The sequence below is a fragment of the Hibiscus syriacus genome, unplaced genomic scaffold (genome assembly GCF_006381635.1).
Source record: "Hibiscus syriacus cultivar Baekdansim isolate YM2019G1 unplaced genomic scaffold, ASM638163v2 tig00110328_pilon, whole genome shotgun sequence".
In the NCBI taxonomy this organism is placed as follows: Eukaryota; Viridiplantae; Streptophyta; class Magnoliopsida; order Malvales; family Malvaceae; genus Hibiscus; species Hibiscus syriacus.
Window position 1 is genome coordinate 4,503,431 of NW_024062685.1, and position 25,179 is coordinate 4,528,609.

Consider the following 25,179-nt stretch of genomic DNA (forward strand, 5'->3'; position numbering starts at 1 on the left):
ACCCCTACATTCAGTCTGCTAATCTACAAGTAACCATAATGATCATACGTCGTTAATTATATATATATATAATGGTCCTTCAACTTTTCTTAATTTCCTTATTTATTCAATTCTTTGTTTTGAATCCATTTTGATCAAATTTAAACCATAAGCTCCTCTACCACTATAGAATACATATGTAATTTCAATTCTTCTTTTGCTAACAAATTTTCACATTTTACAATTTAGTCATTAAATGTAACATCTGCAATACCGGGTTAGTGACCAAATTGTAAAGTTTTAGAATCTGGTGACTAAAGTATAAGAATGAAATAGTTCAATTATTATTGAATATATATGATGAAGGTTATTTTGTAATTATTAAAAGAAGTTAAGGGTTAAATGGTCATTTGATCAGAAAGATTTTTATCTTTCTTTTAAAGGTAATATAAACGTGAGAAATGAGAAACATCCAGAGTTCTCTTCTCCTTTCTTCTTCTTCATACGTAGGAGAGCCAAGCTAAAGGTGAGTTTTCTTGTGGATCAAATTCTTGATGAATTTAAGGTTGCTTATTGATCCTTAGATAATAACTAAGCTTAAGGAAAGCTTAGATTATCTTAAAACCATAAGATGAGGAGTAGATGAAGAATTAAAGAAAGGAAGTAGAAAAGTGAAACTTGATGTAGAGTTCATTTCTTAAATTGGAAGTTAAATTTAACTTGTCAATGGTTAAATTAAGAGATTTGGAGTGATAGAATTGGATTTAGAACATATAGAAAATTTGGTATGATTCTTGAATCTCATAAAGAAGATAGGATTTTGAGGTTAAAGATGATTTACATGTATATAAGTTGGTTCAAGTAATGGTAATTGAGTTTAATGTCAAAATAGGGGCTTAAAATAGAAGAATTAAGGGAAGAGTTGATGATTTACGTGCTAAAATGTCAGTTCTGGGCAATGTGCATCGATGCACATTCATTGTGCACCGATGCATCGATGATAAATACCAGAAATTGTTTAAGGTGCATCGATGCACATGCAGTGCATCGATGCATGAATTTAAATAGAAAACATCGAATAGGATTTATGCATCGATGCATAAGGAGTGCATCGATGCATCCCCATTAAATACAAACATCGAATAGGATTTATGCATCGATGCATGGTGTAGTGCATCGATGCATACCTTCATTAAAAGATGAAATTGGCTTTTCTTTGAGACTAAGGAGTGATAGTTTCGAATATATCAATCAGTATACTGATAAGTATTAATGTATTATTATGTAGATATAGAATGAAAGCTTGTTCCGGAACAAACTAAGGATTAGGATTGATTCAAACAACGAGGCCCAGGTGAGTGCAATTTAAATTGTACTTATGTATCAAATAAACATTGGCTTGCGATGAGCCAGTGATGGAGTCACTATGGTAAGAAGGGACTCCTAAAAATGTTATTTGAATTGTGATTCTTATGTTTGCATGAGTGCATGAAAATGGGTATATATATTATATGTATTGCATATGTTACATGAATTGAATGAATATATGTTAGTGTGATAAGTTAGGTGAACGGGTTTAAATAGTATATGTGATTATATAAGTTTATAATATAAATATGTGATATAGGACATAAGTTAAAGAACTATATGATATTAGATAAGATAAGCATATGCTATTATAATTGACTATAGGATCACGAACTATGTAAAAATAGCAAGGACTTATGTGATAGCAAGAGAAAATGATATAAAATAGATGATATTGATATAAATGATAAGTTAAACGACATAGACATATGTGATTATATGAAAAAGAATATAAGTTATGAGATTATGAACATGTGGATATAGGTCTAGTTGAAGATATAATAACAAGATATAAATTACACGAGTTAAATATATGAGAATTAGTATAACCAACTTATGAGATGAAATGAAAAGTGAGACAAGTTAAATAACATTGACCTATAGGACAATATGAAAATAATATATAAATTAGGAGACATTGACAGAAGTGATTAAATGAACATATAATATATAAGTCATAGTAAAGATCTATGAAGCTATAGGAAGATGTTATGAGAGTTATGTGATGATAAGTTATAAGAATATATAGGTAACAAGTTATGTGAAATTGAATTAAGTAAATATATGAAACTAGGATATAAATAATGTGAGATAAGTTATAGGGCATTGATATACGAACTATATGAAAGTATGTACATGAATACTTGTATAAGTTTATATGTTATTCTATGTGATATATGATGTATATATGAACATATGTGAATAAGATATGACATGTGTGTTTACATGAAAAATGAGAAATGATATAATCCATATGAAATGATATACGTGATTACATGCACTTGAGATAAAGGTTATATGATATGAGATGTACGTTCACACATACATATAGTATGTGACAGAAGAAAAGGAACAAGTGATATGAAACATAAGAATAATGCCCATAGTATATGATATGAGAGCTATAGGTATAGTTGGTATGCCAAGAGTCGAGGGTTCTACGCGGTCCTTCGGGATATATATATATATTCTGTGGAACATGTGTGAAGTCTTGTAAGACACATACTTGATCCCTAGTATATGTATATGATTCTTAAGGAATAATATGGGGTCCTTATGGACATTATTATATGGCACTACGGTGCAATTCTACGTGGCACTTCGGTGCAATTATACGAGCTGTGGTGACAGCATTAGTGCACAACCTCAATGTACTCACATACCTCTATTCTCAATAATATACATGGGCAATTGAAATACAAACTTTAAAGTGAAAGTGGTACAAGAAGGTAAGTTTCGTATGTGCATGATATGATTATATATGTTATCATGTAATAGATACATGCATATTGAAATGTCATGATCAAATATTTAGAATACATATTCATCGGATGAAATGGGTATTGATTGGAAAAATGTATGATATTATATGATAGATATGTTAATGATAATGATAGTATTTGTACAGGTATGTGTTTTGTTATATGAAATGTTCTATGGTTTTTATTATATGTTTATATGCCTCACTAAGTCAACGACTTAGCGTGTGATTGTTTCACACGTAGGTTTCGAGAAGAGTAAAGAGCAATATGGAGCAAGACCGGTCAGTTCTCCTTACCAAATGTCAGATCAGAAAAGAGGTGAATAATACGTATTTTAATAAATAAAGTTTTAGTTGGCATGTAATCAAAAGAATATATATTGTGTATAAGCTCTGAATAGTTTTGTAAACGTTTTGAATAAGTTCAATGTTATAAAAGTTTTTAAATTACTCACTATTTTATATGAATAAAATGTTTGAAAAGACAATGTGACACTTCGGACTCGTATCCGGGTCGGATACGAGTTGGGGGTGTTACATTAAACTTTGTATTTTTTACAATTTGATCCTCTGATTGTAACTCTTTGTAAATTCTTTCTTCCCATCAATTTCTTGACTTGTTTATACTCTCATCAATACTTTAAAAGCATAGCACATCATTTCTGAAAATGAAGTTTAAATCATCTTTTAGCGTCTCACATTGATAGAATATTAAAAGGGTATTATTAATTTTAGATGTTATTTTATGTTATTTTTCAAAAATTAGGATGTAATTTGATCAAATTTATTAAGTTCAAGAGATATATGACTGGAAAAGATTTTAGTGTCAAATTGATAAAGTTTATCAGATTCATGAACGAATTTAAAGGGAAAAGGATATACGGAATGATTCGAGTGAAGTCAAGTTTAGTGAGGATTTGTGTTTTAAGAGAGAAGATATAGGATGATTGGTAGAATATTCGTGGAGATTAGTTGGATTATATTCTTTGGACTCGTTTTTGTTTAATTTGTTAACGGAAATGAATAATTAATAACATGCAATTTGATGACGTACAGCAGAAATAAGTGGCTTCCACCGGTAGTTTAAATGGAACCCAATACTTGATCTTCAAGTCAACGAGTCTCTCATTTAACACGAGCTTCATGTTCTCCTCTTTCAACTTGATGTTATAATATATACATCATATGAGTTTATGACCTATGAATGTCGGTACGATACTATCTTCTTTTAGGGTTTAAATCATCTAATTTAAGATTAATGAAAGGGTTATTAATCTTTTCTATAAATAATTTTAAATAATTATAAAATACCAATTACTCAGATTTTTTAAAATTTAATTATAATATATATACATACTATATGCATAGGTACTCTAATATTGATTCTCTAGAAGAAAAAAATAACATTCTATTTTATTACTGAAACTACTTAATAAATTTATTTTTATTTATTCTTAAATATTAATTAAAAATAAAAATTTAAATCAGAACAATATATATATATATATATATATATATATATATAATCATTGATGTAATCAATAATCACAAGTAATTAGTGTTTAAATTGTCTATTTTCCTTCTTATATATATAGTGTAAGTTTGTTGCATTGAAGAAAGAAAAGCAATACAAATAATGGATTTTAACATAAAAATGGATTAGAGTGCAAATTGAGTTACGAAAACCCACCAAAATGATGAGAAAAAGGGGGGGGGGGGAATAAACCAGGAGTACACTACCCCAACAACACCACCACTCTCTGGTCAAAAGAATAAATTAAACGCACCGTCAAATATACAAACCAAAAGGAAAGAAAAAAAATCATATCGTGGATCGTGGAGCTTGTGTTTCTCCCCTATAAATTCCCCATCATCTCTTCCCTTATCCTTCACTTCCTTGAAAGGCTTTAGAACTAAACATCAACCTCTCTCTTTCAGTCAAAAACCCAGAAAGATGTTGTCTAGTAGAGCTAGCAGCAATTCTCATGGACAGGTTTCCTCTTACTTTCTGGGGTGGCAAGTTTATGAGAGGAACCCATTTGATGCAGTCCGAAATCCAGCAGGGATCATTCAAATGGGGCTTGCCGAGAATCAGGTGAGCTAGAATTTCCTTTTTAACTTTTGCATTCCAGATTCTTACCCTAAAATCAGTTGAAACATCCTTTTAAAACACGAGGACAGCTTTTTTCTTTTTTCATACATTTATGGAATCATTTTTAGTATGAAGTTTAACTGTTTAAACCTCGTTGCTAACTGGACCAATAGTATCTTTACTATTTTATGAATTTTTTGTTTGAAAAAAGAATGTATAGACTAAATGGAAATGTGTATTTTCTCTCCAGCTCTCTTTCGATCTCGTGGAATCATGGCTACGAATAAACCCCGATGTCATGGGGCTGAAGAATAAGGATGGAGAGTCTGTATTCAGGGATCTTGTACTCTTCCAAGACTATCATGGAATGCCTGCTTTCAAAAATGTAAATAATCATTAATCCCTTCATTTTTAACCTTTCTATGACGAGAAAAACCCCTACATTATATTTGTATGCATGTTTGATTTGATATGGTGGTTTTACTTGTATAGGAACTGGTGGAATACATGGCAAAAATTAGAGGAAACAAGGTTAAATTTGATCCCAAGAACCTTGTGCTTTCTGCTGGTGCAACTTCAGCCAACGAGACTTTAATCTTTTGCCTGGCGGATCCTGGGGAAGCCATCCTTCTTCCCACACCATACTACCCTGGGTAAGCTGGAAATCATATAAAGTTTATACTCCAATGGTACTCGAATATTGAACTCAAATACTTTAAGAAAAGATGGTGTGTGAATTCAGTGTTATAGATTGATTAATTTCCCCCCATATACATGGTTGTAGGTTTGACAGGGATCTAAGATGGAGGACGGGGGTAGAAATTGTTCCAATACATTGCTCCAGCTCAAATGGATTCAGAATCTCCATGTTTGCACTTGAAGAAGCTTTCGAAAGAGCTCAAAAACTGAACCTCAATGTTAAAGGCGTTTTAATAACGAATCCTTCGAATCCACTAGGGACGACAATGACTAAAAATGAACTCGAGAACCTCATTACTTTCGCCATCGAAAAAAACATTCACCTCATAAGCGACGAAGTGTTCTCAGGCACGGTGTTCGATTCTCCATGTTTCATTAGCATCTTAGAAGCCGCAATGGACAGTAACCTTAAAAGAAACACCGATGTTTTGAGCCGCATTCACATCGTTTACAGCCTCTCCAAAGATCTAGGTTTACCAGGATTTCGTGTCGGCGTGATTTATTCAAACAATCAAACCGTCGTGGCCGCGGCCACCAAGATGTCGAGTTTCGGACTCGTTTCGTCGCAGACTCAGTACCTGCTCTCCTACATGCTTGCCAACAAGAAATTCACGAGCAAATACATCAAGGAAAGTCAAAAGAGGCTTAAGAGAAGGAAAGAGATGCTGGTTTCAGGGCTTAAAAGATCGGGTATCAGTTGCTTGAAAAGCAACGCCGGCTTGTTCTGCTGGGTTGATATGAGACATCTGTTATCTTCCAACACATTCCAAGCCGAAACCCATCTCTGGAACAAGATTTTATGCCAAGTCAGGCTGAATATCTCCCCCGGTTCATCTTTCCATTGCAATGAACCGGGGTGGTTCCGAGTTTGCTTTGCGAACATGAACCAATCCACACTTGAAGTGGCCTTGCGACGAATCAAGGATTTCGTTCAACATTCGAGGTTTAATTACCAGCAAAATATGGGTGGCTTCACTCAGACACTACTCACCAACTGGGTTCGTAAACTATCATCAGCAGATCATCGTGAAGAACAAGAGCGCCAGTAGGTGTCATTATCATAGTTTGATTTCTTCTTATTTTTTATAATATGTCAACGAGTAATAGTTAAACTTCCTTTCTAGGACAGAATGTAACAGCTCTTTTGGGGCCTGCCTCCTTTCCCGGCCCTTACAACATAACAACCCACCTAATATTAATATTTATCCATCTCATTTTTATTTTCTAATTTCATTTTATATAATTAGTTTATTTAATAATAAATATCAATTTTAATTAAATTTTAATTATTAATTATACATTTATGTTATATGTTATTATAATAATTTGATTTTTTTTTAAATATCATCTATGTAAAGTAATTGAATAAGTTTATACGTTATTAGAATACTTTTTATACACTTTTTTTATTAGTAATTTTGAGTGATTAAAATATATGCCTTATTAGAAATTTTTGACGTAATTTATATGATCAAGAAGTTTAAAGAAAATAATATTTTCTTTTATTATCAACGCACAATGGATTCTAATCTATGTGAATAAGCTTTTATTGTCTCGTCCTATCTTATATTTCATTGTACAATTTTATTTATGAAAATTATTGTTGCCACCTAACATTCTCTATTAAAATGTGGAATTTTACAAACAAACTATCAAATGACAATATTCTATATGCATTTAAGTTTAAGTCCAATGTTGATAATTCATTCTCCCTTGCTATAATTCAATGATATTTTAATAATAAATCGAGGCGCTTCATCTACTAATACAAGACAAAGAAGTTGGATCTTTTACACCAAATGCCGAGTGATCAACCATGGTTTAAACAAGGAATGACGACCACCACCATTGGCTGGCTGTTTAACATCATCTGATATCTGTCTTCAAGTTCGTCATCTTTTAACATATCCCCATTCGGAATATTACTACCACCATGTTTGCTCCAACTCTTCAAAATCCCTTTTGGCGTCGATTGGCTGACACATATATGAATATGTTGACACGAGAAGACCTTCCAATTATATGAAAAACTTGGAAAAAATTAAATATACCTGTATCCGACATATACTCTTATCCGTCAATGGAGCACCATTCAAGTAACAAAAGGCTGAGCATTCTTTTTTTCCCCCCATTTTCCCTTTTCTTTTATCGATTCTGCTGCATAAGGCTCAAGATGAAGTCTGTAAACATCTGTTCATACCCAGGCATTTTCCCATACCCTGCAATAAACATTTGGTAAAGCAACTCACCATTTTTTGCAATTATTTTTATCAATATGAAAAAGTTCATGCTATTCAAAACCCCAATTATGAAATCTATAATCTCTTCTCTCCCGGTTCACGCCTCGCAACACACTGTTCTTGTTTTTTTAGGGTGACCACCCTAAAGGGAAGGACTTTTAGCTTTAGGGAGTGTTTGGACGGGGAAATGTGGGATTCTCATGAATGTGGGATTCTCATGAGAATGGAATTCACATTCCCCCGTTTGGTTAGTCCGGGAATCTCATTTCCGGTAATGTAAGATTACCAATAGTGGATTTTTTGGAGTATATTACCGGGAATGTCATTACCTCTTTTTCCTTAGATATTGTTTGATTACCGATGTTTTGGATTAAAATGCCCTTAATTTTTTTTTCTTTCAAAAATATACTTCTTTTGTCATTGAATAATAAAAATTCTATGAATGTTAAATTACAAAATTATCCTTAAACTATTTTAGATTTACAAAAAAAATCTATAATTAAAATTTTGTATGAAGTTCAGGGTTAAAATAAAATTTTACCCTTTCATTAAACCTTTTATATTTTTAATTTTGTAAAAAAATTATATAAATTTTATGAATTTAAATTTTTTAAAGAAAATATATAAATATTTTCCAACTTGTTAAAAAACAAATATATAATAAAGACAATTTGATCAAATATACATTCCAATAATCTTTTATTCCTTTAACCAAACACAGTATTCTTACATTCCTGCTAAGCCAACCAAACACAAAATAAACATTTCCAGTAATCCTATTCCTTAGTAATCTTACATTCCCACTGGTAATCTTACATTCCGTGAACCAAACGCACCCTTAGAGGTAAAGGAAATCATGAAGGGGATGGCAGACCCAAATTCTTCGGGTAAAGAGAAATATGGACTTCAAACCAGGTAGAAAACTGGCACTATGATGTCTTATAGAATACAAGTATGACTTGCCAGGAAAGTAATTGATGTCAGTGACCTTATAATGATCCCTGGTTCCATGCTCCCGGATAATATCTAGGTTAAATAACCGAAGACCCTGCATTTAACAACACAAAGTTGTTTAGAGATAAGTATGATGCAAAGAACAGACATTTAATAGTCAAATTCAGAAGAAAAAAAAATACCAGTTTTTGACGAAGTTCTTTGGCCAGTCTTTCAAGTAAGGGCAGGGGAGGAAGTTCTGCAATGGAAGGAAAAACATAAATGTTTGACAAAGAAGCTAAAGGCATTGCACACTGTTTCACATTGCAACAGGGTCCAAAGCAGGGTCTTGGATAAAATTAACAAGAAAACCTCAATAAACTGAGGTTCGAGCCAACCATGAAAATGCCTTCAAATAAATTCTGAATTCAGTTACGTGATAGAACATTCATGTTTGAAGAACATGCATGAAAAATCATGAAAGAAGCAAAGGAGAAAGGGTATTCTTAGATGGGACATCAAATCAGCCACACTAGGGTCCAAATCTGCATCATCTGCAGAAGCGGCAGCACGAGAAACCCGCGGCAATCTATAAACACCAACATCGTTCGAGAGGTCTTGTTTAGTTACATTTGGTAAAGAGAAACGCCTAACCACTTTAATGGCTTCTCCAACAATAAAAACCTTGAAGAGAACACATCCTATGGACATTAAACAGAAAACATTACAGCATTTAAGCATTGCTGCTTAAAGTTGGAAACTGTATAGCTCTTAAGTTAATACAAAATGTTGTAGTCACATACCGTGGTTAACAAACTCCTGCAGAACAAGTGGAGGTTCAAGTTTCTGGAGAGAATATCGATCATAAGCAAGTGATAGTTCATGTGATTTTGCACTTCCATCATTAACCAATGGTTTAGCAACTGAAACAGACGGGAAATGCAAGTCTGATAAGAAAGAATTGCCATGAAAAATAGGAGCACATCTGGAACCTGAGAACTAATCGCATGGTTTGGGAACAGGATCTAAACAAAGCATCTCTACAATTTTGTTCCCAATGCAGATCTCAATCATAACGAACAGGTGACATCAAATAGATTATTAAACTATGAATAACTTAAACGGACCCTATAGAACGCTAAAACAACACACTAAAAATTGGGCATACCAAGGGGCAATCTCAACCCAGCTTCGGCTACAAAATCAGGAATGGATGATGCATCTCTTTTAACGACTAATTGCCTTGGAACACCAACTTTTCCTGCATGGTAAAATTTCAACATTAATTCTGATCGGCTAGGGAGTTCATTTTGAGATCTTCATAAAAAAGAGGGGAAGAAAAAAATCCAACTCCTGCTCGGTTCTAATGTCAACAAAATAATAGTTACCATAAAATTCAGATAAATTCATATCGGCGACACACTGTAACATTGATTGGCGATTTTGTAAATGTTTAGTAGCCTCCGGAGGGTCAAGAACTAGGACGTTCTGATGTGTTTGTCTGTACTCCTGCAGTTATAGCTCAGAGAGTAAGACGGATTCGATTCAATTCATTTCCGTATTAGCAAAAAATAGCCCTTAAAACGGAAACTTCTATTAAATAACTTTTAATATACCTAATGCCAATTATGTCCAAAGTCAAATACTTCATAAATTCATACCTAACCCTGTGATTAACAAATCAACCTCTGGTTGCAACATACGAATGGCATCCACCTTGATTCATGCCTAAAATGAACTATTGAAACCTTGGAAATAGCTCATACAGGCTACAAGCTACTTAAAGAAAGCAAGCAGCAGGTCAGGAGATAAACATACCAGGAAAAAGAAAAGGTGCACCTGTCTCCAAACATTAAGCAACATAAAACTCACGAAACCATTTCCAAAGGACCAAAACAATATCAATACAAGCTCACCAAGGTAAAGTTTATTACAACTAAAAGCTCAAAAGAGAAAATCTATAGCACAGGAAGAACTAATTAGTTATTACCAATACCTACACTCATCAAAAGGAATATAATATATATACATATACATGTATCGAACAAACTGGATTCATAGGTCATACTATCATTCCAAAACACCATCAGTCTCAAAAGAAAACAAAAATTATAGGGTCTAGGATTTGGACCAACCTCGAGAATCTGGCGCCACTCTCTTCCTGTCATCTGCATCAGGAATAAAATGGTTCATATTAATGTAAGGCCACGCATGAAGAGGTTCTTGTTTGCACCCTTCCATTTGTTTTGTTTTTTTTCTCATTTCATCATGAAATTTAAGAAAAGGCAGTTAAACGTATTAAGAAATACATTCAGTTACCTTGTGCAACACAATATCAAAAGGACCTTGGTCCGAAAGAGGTCTACTAAGATCAATTGGAAGAAATGATATCCCCTTATTCCTGCACCATTTCCAACATTTTACACAGTTGCAAGAGAAAAAGGAAAGAAGGAACAAATCAATATCACAAAAGAACCCATTTTAAAATTAGACTTGAACTTTAGAGCCATGGAGGTAATTCAAAGTTTATCTTAAAAGCATAGACTTCAGTAAAAGTAGCAGCAAATTCAATATTCCTCATAATATTACCAAATCAAAATATCCGCTTGCAGAAACGCTTTAACTTTGTACATATCTTCAGACATCCATTCCGAATAATACAACTGAAATTAGTATATACTGTGATCACCAATTCCCAAAGAAGACACTGTTGCTGCTCTTGAAAATGGATTCTTCCCAATGGTTCTCGTTCAGATCCCTATGTGTAACAAAAAAGAGGTAAACACCAAGACAAAGACCAACTCTTTTATCATTTAAAAAGAACCCATTGCTTTGTTTATGGTTTGAATTTGATTTTGAATACACATATTGCAGGTTTACCAACACTCCATTGCTGCAATGTGCAAATTGGAGTGGCCTAAGTTGAAAATTTTGATTCAAGTTTCGGATGATTCTGATGATCCAATAACTCAGCTGCTAATTGAAGAGGAAGTGCATAAATGGCAACAACAAGGTGCCAACATCGTGTATCAACATCAACAAATTCGACATGGTTACAAAACTGGTAATCTTAAGCCCAGCCATGAGTTGTAGTTATGTTAAAGACTACGAATCTGTTGCCATTTTTTATGCTGATTTCCAGCCGACCACTGATTTCCTCAAACAAACCATCCCCCATTTTAAGGTCTGCTAAATTAACTGCTTCTGCTTTGAGTTGAATGCAATTTAGTGAATTCATTAACATCTTAGAATGTTTCATGATTAGTCGAAGTGATTTATTTTGGTTACATTCTTACAGGGTAATGAGGATGTAGGATTAGTTCAAGCAAGGTGGTCGTTTATGAATAAGGATGAGAATTTGCTAACAAGATTGCAAAACATTAACTTGTCATTTCACTTTGAGGTTGAGCAACAAGCGAGCGGCGTTTTGATTAGTTTCTTCGGGTTTAATGGGACTGCCGCGTTTGGAGGATTAAGTCTTTGGAGGATTCCGGTGGATGGCTTGAGAGGACAACAGTTGAGGACGTAGATATTGCTGTCCGTGCTCATCTTCAAGGATGGAAGTTCATTTTTCTCAATGATATCGAGGCATAGCTCAAGTTTTATCCATAATATTGCTAGTTGAATTTAGCATCTATTCATTTTGTTGAGAATTAATGTTTATTGGTTTTTTATTTTATGTTCAGTGTCAGTGTAAACTTCCTGAATCTAATTAATCTCCAACATAGATAACTTGATAAACAAAAACGAACCGTATTAACGTATTTTACTATAAATTACATAAAAGAAAAAGAAAAAAAGAAGAAGAATACAGCTGATCGTATAAAAGGAAATTACAGTTACAATAATTGTAAAATGTGTTACGTTTCTAAAAACGAGACGGCCTCTACATATCTGTACTTATCCCAAATGTTTTCGTTTGTTCAAAGCCAACGCCATCTCCTTCCTATTGATCGTTTTATGTAGAACAGACGACACCTTCCTATTTATTGGAGAAGAAAATAATAATAATTTGTTTACTTCAAAAACCTTCCTAATGACCTCCATAAAACCCTAAATCTTCTTCAAGATTAATCATGTTTAGACCAAAACCCCATTTTGCTGATGTTATCATTTCCCATTAAACAGCCATCAAATCTCCAGAACTTCAATCTTTAACATTCAGGATGAAAAGCAAGGGCATAGTCCAAAATCTCGTAACAAGCTTGTCCGGTGCTTGAAAGCTCCTTTCAGAGCATTGCGCAAAGCAAGGGATGCTTATATTCGATTTTTGACCAATTGTGCTTCGCGCATCGACTACGGGGAATGCTCCGGTTACTTCCCGGGGAAATACCATGGGTTGCCGAGGAGCTTTAGTTAAAGATCATCGACAACATATTCATCTAACGTCAAGGAAGAAGCTGTTCTAAGGGAGCTTATCAGGGCTGCATTTGTTCCAAGCTCCAGTCGTGGGAGCGAAATGGATATGTTTCCGCCGAAACAATCGAGGATGAGATCGAGTGGGTTGCCAAAGAATATGGGTAGAATTGATGAAGACAAGCATTGCGAATTCGAAGACAACGATGTTGTTATTGTTGAAAGGAGGAGCAAGGTTGGTATCAAATCATTGCATCAGGAACCTATTCCCATTATAGGCAGGGCGTGATTTCTTTTATATGTAGTGATATGTGTGTGTGTGTGCGCGCGCATGAAAAAGAAACGGGACAATGCATTATAGCCAATCCCAAAACTCAAAAGCAAACCTGATGTGCCCAGAAAATACAAATGCAAGGCATTGCGGAAATAATACGACTGTTCAAAGCTCAAACTATCATCTCCTAAATCATTCAACAACGGCTTCTATTGATCCCTCGTTTTAGACTCCATTCAATCACCTAAAAGATGTGCCAAGGAAAAGGCTCTCTCTCAAAAGATTCACAAAATCAGCTGAAAGCCAAACATTACCAGATCATTGCATTGTTTGTACAATGTCATAATTTCTCGATCATCTACTTCACAGCATTAACTTGATGGCAAAATGCTTCCACTACCAAATTGTAACAGTTTCATCATGAAAATAAAAGCAAATGCAAATGCATGTAAGAACCTTGCATTCCATTAGAGATGAAGAAACGGGTAGGGAGTTTTCAAAACACAAAATGCTCGGCAAAATATACTAAAATATCATGGTTTCATCTTGAAAATAGAAGCAAAAGAACCTTGCAATTCATCAGGAACGACAAAATGATTCAAATCCCATCAATCTACTTCCTTCTTTGATGAACAACTCGAGCTTTGAATTCCACCGACTTTTTGATCTTTAACTTCCCCTTTCTTAACCCAAACCAACCCTTCATTACCCTGATTCAGCCCTCTACGACTACCAAATTCTCCGTAACATGTCCTATTCAGCCCCAGATTGCCCGACGGTGGTTGAAATCAACGTTTTGCCTTCCGTATTTACGATCATACCTTGTTCTGGTCTCACCGTTCATTGACATCGCCTGAAATTTCCGTCCAATCTCCTCCGTACGGCCAGGGTTTTTCAGAATGAAAATCGGTTGTGATTCCATTCTTGCCTCAACGTTCTCTTCCTCAACACTCACCAGCTTCGGCGCGTGGACCCCTGTTGTAACCTCGCCGTCCGTCGACATTGCCTGAAACTTCCGTCCAATCTCCGCCTTAGGGCCATGGGTTCTTGGAATGATACTAGGTCGTGGCTGCTTTCTCGTGTAAACATTTTCTTTCTCAGCACTCGCCAGCTTCGAAGCGTGAGCTTCATCTCCGAGCAGTTCCTCCTCCCTTTCGTTAATCTCCGCACTCGTAGGCAGCAGCGCGTTACCAGCACGTCCCTTCTCTTCCTCCCCTTCGTTAGCTGTCCTAGCTTTCTCTCCTATCCCGTTCCTTTTCTTGTTTCGCCAGCTCTTTTTCTTCTTCTTTTTCTTCAATTCCTCGCCTTTCTTCTCAGTGTAGGAATCCTTAGCCGCGGCGATTATCTCATCACTGGGTTTCCCTTCCGCAACACGCTTCCCATGATCCTGATTTAATCGAGGAAAACGCCCTTTTTTACGGCCTGCTCTTCCAGGAACTTCGTCATCAACTCGCTCTTCAACAATTGTTTCCCTTTCCTCTCGCTGTTGAAGCTCTGCTTCCTCTTCCTCTTCCTCTTCCTTTCCCTTCTGTTTTTGTTCTCTCTCTTTATTCCATCGTTCTTGCAGTTGAAGGAGCGTTACAAAATTTGATGGAATAGAAGGCAACTTTTTCTTCCCAATGATTTTCTCCGACTCCATTGAACAACAGAAAAAGTAGAGATATTTAAAAAAGAAATCAGAAACAAAGAGAAATCAGATGGAAGGACGATTTAAATTTCATTTACTTCTCAGAGAGGAAAAGACCGAGTTCATGACACTTATAGTTGCTTTCAAACTCCTTTTTGCTGCCGACAAAATAACATCGTATTTATCATTTATTACGGAATTGCCACTTTTTTTTATTTGGATTTTAAAGGTGCTTTCAGAGAGATCATTTTCTTTTATTTTTTCTCAATACCGTGGGCGTCAAAATTATTTAGCCTAATTGAGTACCTCATATTTTATTTTAAGCTTAAATGTCCCTATTATCCCTTAAATTATATTATTTATACCAAATTATCTCTTAAGGTATTTTTAAAAATATTTATTCATGAAATTTAAAAGATTACTCCATTTACCCAAAACATTAACTTTATTAAAAAAATCAGTGACGAATCAAAAGGTGCCACATCATCGTTTCATTTTAAGTTGGGCGAATTTCTTAATAAATCACCATATCCATCTTTATTTCCCTGTCAAACACCCTTCCATCTTTATTTCCCGATTTAACACCCTTTGCAGAAAGACGCGGCCCATGCATCGCGCCTTGCACTGATGTGGCGTCACGTGGCAGAAGGCTCGACCCATGCACCACGCCTTATGTTGACATGGCGACACGCTAGGTAAGGCGCGGTTCATGGGGCGCGCCTTCCTGACATTCTGACACGCGTCAGAATGGTGCAATGCATGGGTCGCGCCTTCGCCTTAAATCCGGCCCCCATCCCCCGTTCACACCCCCATCACACCCTATAAATACATTCATTCTCAATCATTTTCATCACACCAAATCCTCTCAACTTCTCTCAAATACTCTTAAATTCTCTCATAGCTCTTTAAGGTATATTTTATTATATTTAATATTTAATATTTTGTTTTGTTTTTTATTTTATTTAATTATTTAAAATTTTTAATATTTTATTTAATTAATTTTTTTTACAGTTATAAAAAGGAAGGTGGTCTGCTTCGTTTGGATGGAAATCATATATCTAGACATTATGATGATACAGTAACTTTTTTTATATTTTAATTTAATTTAAATTATTAGTAATAATTTATTTATTTAATTTTTTATTATTAGTTTATAAATTAATTTTTGTAATATTAATATTTTTAGGAGAGTGATCGTATATTAGATCATTTTATCCAGAACCTTAAGTTAGCGATATCAATCCGTGTCTGGTCGTATTTAGTCGAGGTTGGATTCAGTCACATAGCTAGATATGAAGGCCATTGTAGGATAGAACCAAACCTTATTTCTGCATTAATGGAGCGGTGGAGGCCGAAGACTCACACATTCCATCTTCCTTGCGGAGAGTGCACGATTACGCTTGAGGATGTTTCCATGCACTTGAGGCTTCTGGTGGATGGAGATGTGATTTCAGGGATGGCGCATGGTAACTGGAATACTTTGTGCCAGGAATATCTAGGAGGTGTCCGCGAAATTTTAACGGTGGTCGGATACCGTTAAATTGGTTAGATGCAAATTTTCAAAATTTGAGTGAGGACACCTAAGAGGATCAAGTTAAAAAGTATGCACGAGCATGGATACTGCAGCTGATAGGAGGGCTGTTGATGACAGACAAATCGCGCAACCAAGTTCACTGTATGTGGTTGTGGCATCTTAGCGATTTTCATCTGGCAGGCTCAACAGTTTTGGCTTTCTGTATAGGGAGATGTGTCGAGCGACTAACTACAGGAAAAATGCTATCGGCGGATGTCTCATTCTATTGCAGTCTTTGGCATGGTATCGGTTGCCCTTTTTATGTCATGTTGTGAAGAACTCATTTGTATTCTCGCTACTATTGAGGTAATTACAAAACTGATTTGTATATTAATCATTTTATCCAGTGTATAATAAAAATTATTTCCTTGAATAGGTAGTCTATTGACAGGAAAAATCATCGGGATCTACCTGATGAATTAGAAATAATCAGGCTACTAATCGATCAGAAGGCTGTCACAAATGTATGTATTTAAGTGTTTGAAAATCTATTTTGCATTATAGTTATATAATTAGATTATTATTTTGATAAGAATGATATATATTTGTTTTAGTTTGAATGGGCTCCTTATTGTAATGATGATATGAGGATGTGTATCCCACTGAGTTAAGGGGCCCATTAGATGTTTGGATGGTGGTGGTCCCTCTGATCTGTTATGCGATTGTCGAGTGGCACCACACTGATCGTGTGCTCCGACAATTTGGTTTTGTACAACCAATTCCGGAAGCACCTCGAAATATGAACCAGTTGCATAATACAGATCGACGCGGTAAGACTTATATAGATTGGCTAGTGAAGCATTATGAGTGGGTCATGATATGAGAGGATCGACATCGGTGCATTCCCAATAGAGAACCCATTTATGTTAACCATTTGACGGTTGCAGATGGTTATTATGAGTGGTTCAATAGTAACGGGAAACCATTTCTACTTTCTGATGATGCACGAGGACGGAGCATTTATCGACGTCGACATAGACATGCACCGTCACAACCCCATCGTCCCTCGACTCATTGACGGAGAGCAGGTGCTTCCGGTTCATCGTCGGCTGCACCACCGAAACTTTCACAACAACCACCGTCTATAACGACGTACACCCGTAGTCATATCTGATGATGTCGTCGCTTTTTCCTTATCAGATGTCACATCCACCACCGTTATAGAGTTTATGACCCCTCTTGGAGGATATTATGGTTCTATGTTTGTATATCCGACTTGGGGTTCATATTTTGGTTATCTGGCGAGTGCAGCCTCATCATCGATGGTCGCCGCATAGACCCCTCCTGTACAGTTTTCTCACTTATCGATGTCTGTGTTTTCTAAGTTTTCCCAGTTTTCTATGAGCGGTAGGATAGTCAGTCATACATCTTCAGGGTCCTTATTCTATGGAGGTGCTACATCGTCATCAGTTCCTCATCAACAAAAATGTATCTGCTCCTGACGACGACGACGATGATGATGACAGTGAGGAGTATGAACTAGTTATACAAAGAAATCCTCCTCGAGACAGACAACCACGCCCTGCGGAACATATTCGCATCGCAGATATCAATAGTTTTTTATATTTTATTATATTTGTATTTACTTGTTTATTGGACTTTCTTTATTGTAATTTTTTTTATTTACCATTTAAAACTTAATTTATTTTGTTAATTTTGTTTATTACTTAATTCAAGCGAACGGTAATGATCATTTAGTGCTTTTTAATTGTTTTTATAATAATAATAGTAGTAAATATGTATCAAAAACATTTGTCTTTTAAAAGTTTGTTGTATTTAAAATTATATTCAAATACCAAATTGCCATTAGTTTGATAAAATTTAATAATTGTGTTCGATAACTTTTTAAGTTTATCACTTATTATCTCTTTTATTATAATCACATATAATGCTAACGTAGAATCCGTTTTCTTGTATTGTTTTTTTAATTAATAAGTGGTTATCAAATGACATTAACTTTAAGTAAATGTGAATTAAACTCGTCTGAACTTTTATTTGATAAACAACAACTACATCAGTTCCTCATCAATGATAACTTGATGACAAAAGAAGTGAAAATGTTCTTCTAGTGTCTCCTGGGTTTGTACAATGCCCACATTTTTTCTTGTCTAGATGTTTCTCGAATATCCATATCACAATAAATTCGAGTCGGATCTGGTACAATCGGAACATAATTCTGAACCTCATTAGGGTCTTTCTCATTACCTATGGGGAAACTCAAATTCATATACCTTAAACATTTTGATAGTAGGTATACGAGATCTACAAAACATTATAGTCTTGACAGGTATACTAGCAAGCTGCTATCACATGAGAGCATGTATACTTCAGAGCTTGAAAAAACCCGTAGTCGCACCATCTGTCCCGTAGATTCACTCTTAACGAGTTAGCTTCAATCCCTTGAAGAGGTCGCGACACTCTGTGACATGAAACAATTCATGCGTTCTAGAGAAGCTTGTTACAAACATTCCATTTGATGCAGTAATTTTTTTATAGATCTGTAACTAATATAGGGTGATAGACATGACCGCCTTGCATCCATGTTTGAGCTTGTCCCCCGAGCTTTGCAAAAAGCGCCCCCAGACAAAAAATATGTAGTTTTTACCAAAACTGCTACAGGTAAGTGAAGTGCACCCTTTAAAGTCGAATTGATTGCCTCAACTAAGTTGGTCGTCATGTGTCTATATCGATATCCACCATCATATGCATTTGTCCACTTTTTTTATTGATGAGGCTGATGTAATCATATCATTCCTCGTTCTTCACCCGTAAATCTTGAAGCATAGATTCAAATGTTTGAGGCAGTAGTTCGTAACCTGAGCATAAAATGTAGAACTTACTAACTTTGTTTCTTTAAAAATGAAAATGATCGAAAGAAAAAAAACTACAGCATTTTCACTTACCCATGTGCACAAGTAATTGGCGTTCATCATTCTTCTTGAACTTCCATGGTAGTTCGCATCAATGTGTCAGATACAATACCTATGTTGGACAAAGGGTGTTGCCACATTGAACCCAAAGACTCCATTGTTGCTTTGATCCCAGCTCCGCGATCTGCAATGACATAGTTTTTTTCCTCATGATAACATGTGAACGTAAGTTTTGGAGGAAAAAAGCCCAAGAATATATATCTTCTCCTTCAAAAGGGCAAAATCAACTAGAAGAATATTGCGATTACCATCTTGGACAATTGTCAATAGTAATACTTGCTTGTATTTTCCATACAAGAAAGTCCGTCAATCTGGACCACATGCTTGCAGTATTTGACAACATTAATGCACTGTGGGTAAGTCCAAAAAACCGGGTAGAATTGACATCGATCACGAAGAACTCGATCATTATGGTATGTATGGCAGGTTTCGAAGTCCATAATTATCCCATGATTCAACCTCTGTACCACCCTAAACCAACTTAGAAGTTCATTGTAAGATGCATCTCATTCGCCGTGAAGTTTTTTAATGGGATTCTGCTTTGCCTTCCATGTTTTTTGTATGAGACAGAATACACATACTGTGATTGTATAGCTGAAATCAACATAACAATAACTATATGGGAGCTTGCTTTTACCATGGGCATGATGGCTTGACAGATCACTTTAGAGTCCAAGTTGGGATGATCTTATTTGATCCCTCTAGCACAACATGTGTGCGGACCGTTGTATACCGTTAGTTCTCATATATTGTTTTTCCTCTTCCTCCTTGATACACGAACCATCCAACTGCATCCGTTTTCAAGTCAGACACAGCGTCATACATATTTTTTTCGTAGAGCAGACGACTCTAGATTGAACAGAATTACGGATATTGTAATTTTTTATAGCCATCGCTTCTTCTTTGCTTGAAAACTCCATGCCTAAAGATAACTCACCATTATTTATTGATGAGTAAAATCCATAGTCACCGGGATTAGGTATATCCTCAAATTCTAGCCCGTACATTGCACCATATTCAACTTCATACAGTGTGTTGGAGGTCCAGTTTGTGGGACATTTATGGGAACTTATCCACATCATCATCATCGGAGTTGAATTGTGGTGATTATGAGTGAATAAATAGTCCATCTCAGCACCATTCGCACTGGCTCACGAAGCGGTTCTTCTGGTGGAGATGGTGGTTCCTTCATGCTCTCCACATTTAGGTCGAAGAACTTACTACTTGCATGCCTTTCCCTTAAACTATAAGGCATATCGACATTGAGATCGAAAAAGCTCGCAGTAGAATGCCTCCACCTGGAGCTTGAAGTCATCGTGTCAAATGGAAACTGCACAGATTGTTGCATCGAGGGCATCTCCATATTAAGGTCAAAGAAATTGGTAGATGAATGCCTTCCCCTTGAACTGGACGCGATGTTGCCATACGGATTATTCATGAACCCATCTCGGTACAGATCGTAAAGTGTTGCTGATGAATGTCTCCCCATTGAAGTTGATGGACGACACCATGATGTGGATTTCCCACTATGGCATTAAAATCATTACATATTACTGTAGTCGGTATGTCAACTTGATCAGCTTGTTCAGTCAGCCCATAGTGGGAGCTTAATGACAGACCCCAAATACACGTACTTCAATAAACTTTGCATATATCTCCGTATCGACATCTGAATAATGATTTTGAGAATCAACCATCATTTCAACATCAGCATTGTTGATAGTTCGAACACTGTATAAGTTAACGGAAACAATGATGTTAGAAATATGTACTGAAGCGACGACATTCTTCTTATACTTCCAACATGAACCTTCATTGAAATCTTTGTTATCAGCTCCTCAAGAGTTATGTTTCTCTTGAAGGATATTTTAACATAATGATTTGATATGAAAATAATGCCGGTTTCATCTTCCCGAATTTCTCCATCATAATAAACAATAGTTAAATTGCGTCATTCTTAAAGTTTGAAAGTGAGACAATCTTATGTCTGCAAAAAAAAACCCTGAAACAAGCATAATTAAATAAACAATATGAATTAAAATATAACACAATAAAAGTTTTACACATAAACGTAAATAATTTAAATAATATAATTTTATATTATTATCGTATCGACAAAAATATTTCGACGTATGCTACTGCTTTCCAATTTTACAACCACAAAAATTAATTGAAAACAAATGATACAATATTTTTTTCAAATATAAAAGATTGTCGGGTGATATTTACGGGTTGAGAGGATTATTGTTTAATGTTTTCGGTTGAGAGGTTGTTGTGTGAAAGTTTATGGGGTAGAGGGTTATTTATAACTGAGAGGAAACGCTTTAAAACCGAGAAGTACGGATACAATTATACAAGACGAGCCCATGCACCGCGCTATTCTGACGTGTGTCAGTCTGTCAGGAAGGCGCATCCCATGCACCGCGTCATACCCTACGTGGCAGAAGGTGTGACGCCACATCAAGATAAGGCGGTGCATAAGTCCGCCTTTCTGCAAAAAGTGTTAGATCGAGAAATAAAGATGAAAGGATATCCGATAGAGAAATAAATATAGATAAGATGATTTATTGAAAAAATCACCAATAAGTTTTTTATGTAATAAATAAAAATTAATTAAAAATAATACTATATAAAATACAGAAAATACCCATCCATTCTCCTCCCCAATACCAACGCCATTCTTTTCTCTCTCCACTCTGTATCCCAATCTTTCCCCAACTTTCTTTACTCTCTCTCCATCACACTTTCTTGTTTGCCTCCTGATTTACCACCGTCGTCACCTTGATTTGGGTTTTCTGGTGATTGTCTCCTCCGGTAAGACCACTTTTTTTTAACTCTGTTTCCATTATTACCACCATCAACAGGAGTGATGAACCCATGTCAAACTTATAACACAACATTAAACTGAGAAATAACTTAACAAGAATTGAGAGGATAAGGTAAAGGTGGGAACTTGAACCCATGTCAAACTTATAACACAATATTAAATTGTGAAATAATTTAGCAAGAAATGAGAAGATAAAGCAAAGATGGAAACGTTAACCCATGTCAAATTTATAACACAATTTTGAAGATCTGTCCGTCTCCTGTTAGCTTTCATCCCATGATTTCTTTGTTTCCTTGAACCCGATTTGCCTTCCCGTTTGTGAAGAATATTGGGGAGCATACAGGGAATACGATGGCTGGGAACCCAAAGTCCTAAACTTTCTGGTAGAATGCATTCATATTGCTCTCGAAATTATCACTGAATAAATTAGATCCAAAAACAAAAAAAAATCCAAAAAAAATAACATAACTAATAAAAAAAACAATTTGTCAAAGCTAAATAGTAAGAAAGAAAAGGATAACCATAGATGAATGCAAACCTTACAGAAACCAAGGGGAGGTGAAGTGGAATCAAGGAAATCTTCAACGTGTCACCCTAAAAGTATCTCTATCAAGTACTCATATATGCTACTTGTTGACTCACCGTCTTCGGTATGGAAAATATACAATTAAATATATGGTTTTATTATTATTTTTTAATAAAATGATAAAAAAATTATTAGAAATATTATTATTTCTATCATTTTATTATTATTTATGTTTTACCGGATTTGGTAATACATTACTTAAAATATTATTTTTTTATCGGCTTTATTATTATTGGATATTTTATCAAAAATATTAAAAATATTAATGTTTTAGGTAAAAATAATAATGTTTTCGGTAATTTTTATCGAAAATGTTAAAACGACATATTTTTGTCTAGTTAAGCTTTTTGCAAGCTCGATGGACAAACTCTTAATTAGATGCAAAACGACCATATTTATCACCCAAGATTAATAACATAGAAAGTTGTAACATCAAATGGATGTAGGTAATAGATTTTTCTCGTACCCGTTAATTATTTCATGTGTTGGAGATGTCATGACCTCTAGAATGAATTGAATCTAACTTTTTCAGAGTGAATCTACAAAAAAAAGTGGTGTGAGTGTATTTTTTTAAACTCTAAAGTATCCATGCACCAATGTCATAACAACTTATTCCATTCTCATTTGGACTACAAAAGTTATGTTGATCCCGTCTATCAGCTTTCATAAGTATTTAAGGTGAATTTGAGTTTCTCTCATAAGTAATGAAAAAGATCCGAATGAGATTCGAAATTACTTACAATTGTACCAGATCCGATTTTATTAAGGGAACCAGGTCATTCAAAATCAATTCGAATTCATTATGATATAGATATTCGAAAGACGTCAAAAAAACTAAAAGATGTGGACATTGTTGAAACTCAAACCAAAGGGAAATGTCTATCTTTTTGTCATCTCTCAATCGTGTATCATTATTACTTAATTGTATTTTCATATATTAAATTTTATGTTATTTTAATTTTTGGTATTGTATTTTATATTATTTTATTTTCAATCTTTTATTTTATATAATTTATTTGTATTTTATCATATAAATATTAATGATTTTATTTATTTTTTATTTAATTTTATTCTTTTAACATTTTATATTCACAATCTCTTAAATTTATATATTATTGTTATAAATTAAAATATCTAAACTTATATTGTTCTGAATTGTAATATCTACATTACTATCACTCCAATTTTATATCAAGATTACTCATTTAAGGCAAAAAAATTAAATGGTGTACACTAGGAACTAAAATATAAAAAATCAAATATCTTAGTAGTTATATTTTAACTCAAAACAATTTTATTATTTAAAGAATCCTAACCCTAAATCGCTTAACCCTAACCTGAAATTGAAGTGGTATACATGGGTAAAGGCATGTTCTACACAAACGTGCCTTCACATATATTACCAAATCAGCATAAGACGCATTTGGTAAAACACGCCTTAGCCATATATGCGTAAGGTGTTTTTGTAAAAAAAAAGCGCTTTGTCTCGAAGGATGCTGTTTCAGTAAATATTGGTAAAAAAGTATTATTTCAGTAAATAATTTTTTTTTGTGATTTTTGGGTAAACTTACCAGAAAAAAAATACATACCAGTTATATCGATCAAACAACATTCATAGGTTTTGTCGTTTAGTATATGATCATCAGCTTAACATGCAAATCTTAAATCCAACGAAATTGTAGAAACCTACCTTAAAATCAACTTTATAACTTTTAGTGCCGTTGCAGAAGATGAGTTTCTAGAGATAGCTTGAAAATGAAGGGATCAGAGTAGAAATCAAGCTTACGGTTTCCTTAAGCAGTGGTTTATATTAAAAAGAGAGAATAAAAAATCGGTGCATGAAAAGGTTTGGAGAAGAAAAAATGGTAACGGGAGATGCTTGCAAAGATTTTATTATTTTTAAATTATTTATATTGATTTCAATTCTTGTTGTGCTTTTGTATAATATTTATATTACGCTTTAAGGTTTGTATACACTCACAATAGATTAATGAATATTTTAAACAGATGATACCTTATAATCATTCAAAATTATTACAAAAATTATAGTTAATTAACACAGACTGATAAAATGTTAAATGTCTACTTCTTAAATTATTGTTGTTGTTGGTTTTATTTGAGTAAATATATAGTTATTAGACATGTGAGTTAGAAAGTTACTTGGATTTAATTTACATATTTTAAATTTAACTCGAGAAAAAAACTCAAAATTGAT

General features: G+C 34.5%; 3 protein-coding genes across 4 annotated transcripts; 1 reads left to right on the top strand and 2 right to left on the bottom strand.

Annotated features, from left to right (window-relative positions):
• Nucleotides 1–4,781: 4,781 nt before the first annotated feature.
• On the top strand, nucleotides 4,782–6,667 carry LOC120118299 (1-aminocyclopropane-1-carboxylate synthase 3-like). Its single transcript, XM_039138375.1, has 4 exons — nucleotides 4,782–4,922; nucleotides 5,170–5,304; nucleotides 5,412–5,572; nucleotides 5,704–6,667. Exons 1-4 carry the CDS (start codon nucleotides 4,782–4,784, stop codon nucleotides 6,665–6,667), a joined length of 1,401 nt encoding a protein of 466 aa, XP_038994306.1.
• Nucleotides 6,668–7,680: 1,013 nt separating this feature from the next.
• On the bottom strand, nucleotides 7,681–24,298 carry LOC120118518 (inositol-tetrakisphosphate 1-kinase 3-like). Of its 2 annotated transcripts, XM_039138547.1 has the most exons (10): nucleotides 24,289–24,298; nucleotides 11,111–11,195; nucleotides 10,927–10,959; nucleotides 10,180–10,300; nucleotides 9,960–10,052; nucleotides 9,595–9,714; nucleotides 9,316–9,492; nucleotides 8,995–9,050; nucleotides 8,822–8,906; nucleotides 7,681–7,837 (listed from the first exon to the last, which is right to left on the bottom strand). In XM_039138547.1, exons 3-10 carry the CDS (start codon nucleotides 10,957–10,959, stop codon nucleotides 7,764–7,766), a joined length of 759 nt encoding a protein of 252 aa, XP_038994478.1. In that variant the 5' UTR covers nucleotides 11,111–11,195; nucleotides 24,289–24,298; the 3' UTR covers nucleotides 7,681–7,763. The 2 variants fall into 2 exon arrangements, with proteins under 2 accessions (XP_038994478.1, XP_038994479.1); XM_039138548.1 differs by lacking the exons at nucleotides 7,681–7,837; nucleotides 8,822–8,906; nucleotides 8,995–9,050 and adding an exon at nucleotides 9,113–9,207 and having other exon boundaries at nucleotides 9,281–9,492.
• LOC120118300 (cilia- and flagella-associated protein 251-like) lies at nucleotides 14,179–15,060 on the bottom strand. Its single transcript, XM_039138376.1, has one exon. The coding sequence runs from the start codon at nucleotides 15,058–15,060 to the stop codon at nucleotides 14,179–14,181; it is 882 nt and encodes a 293-aa protein (XP_038994307.1).
• Nucleotides 24,299–25,179: the final 881 nt, after the last annotated feature.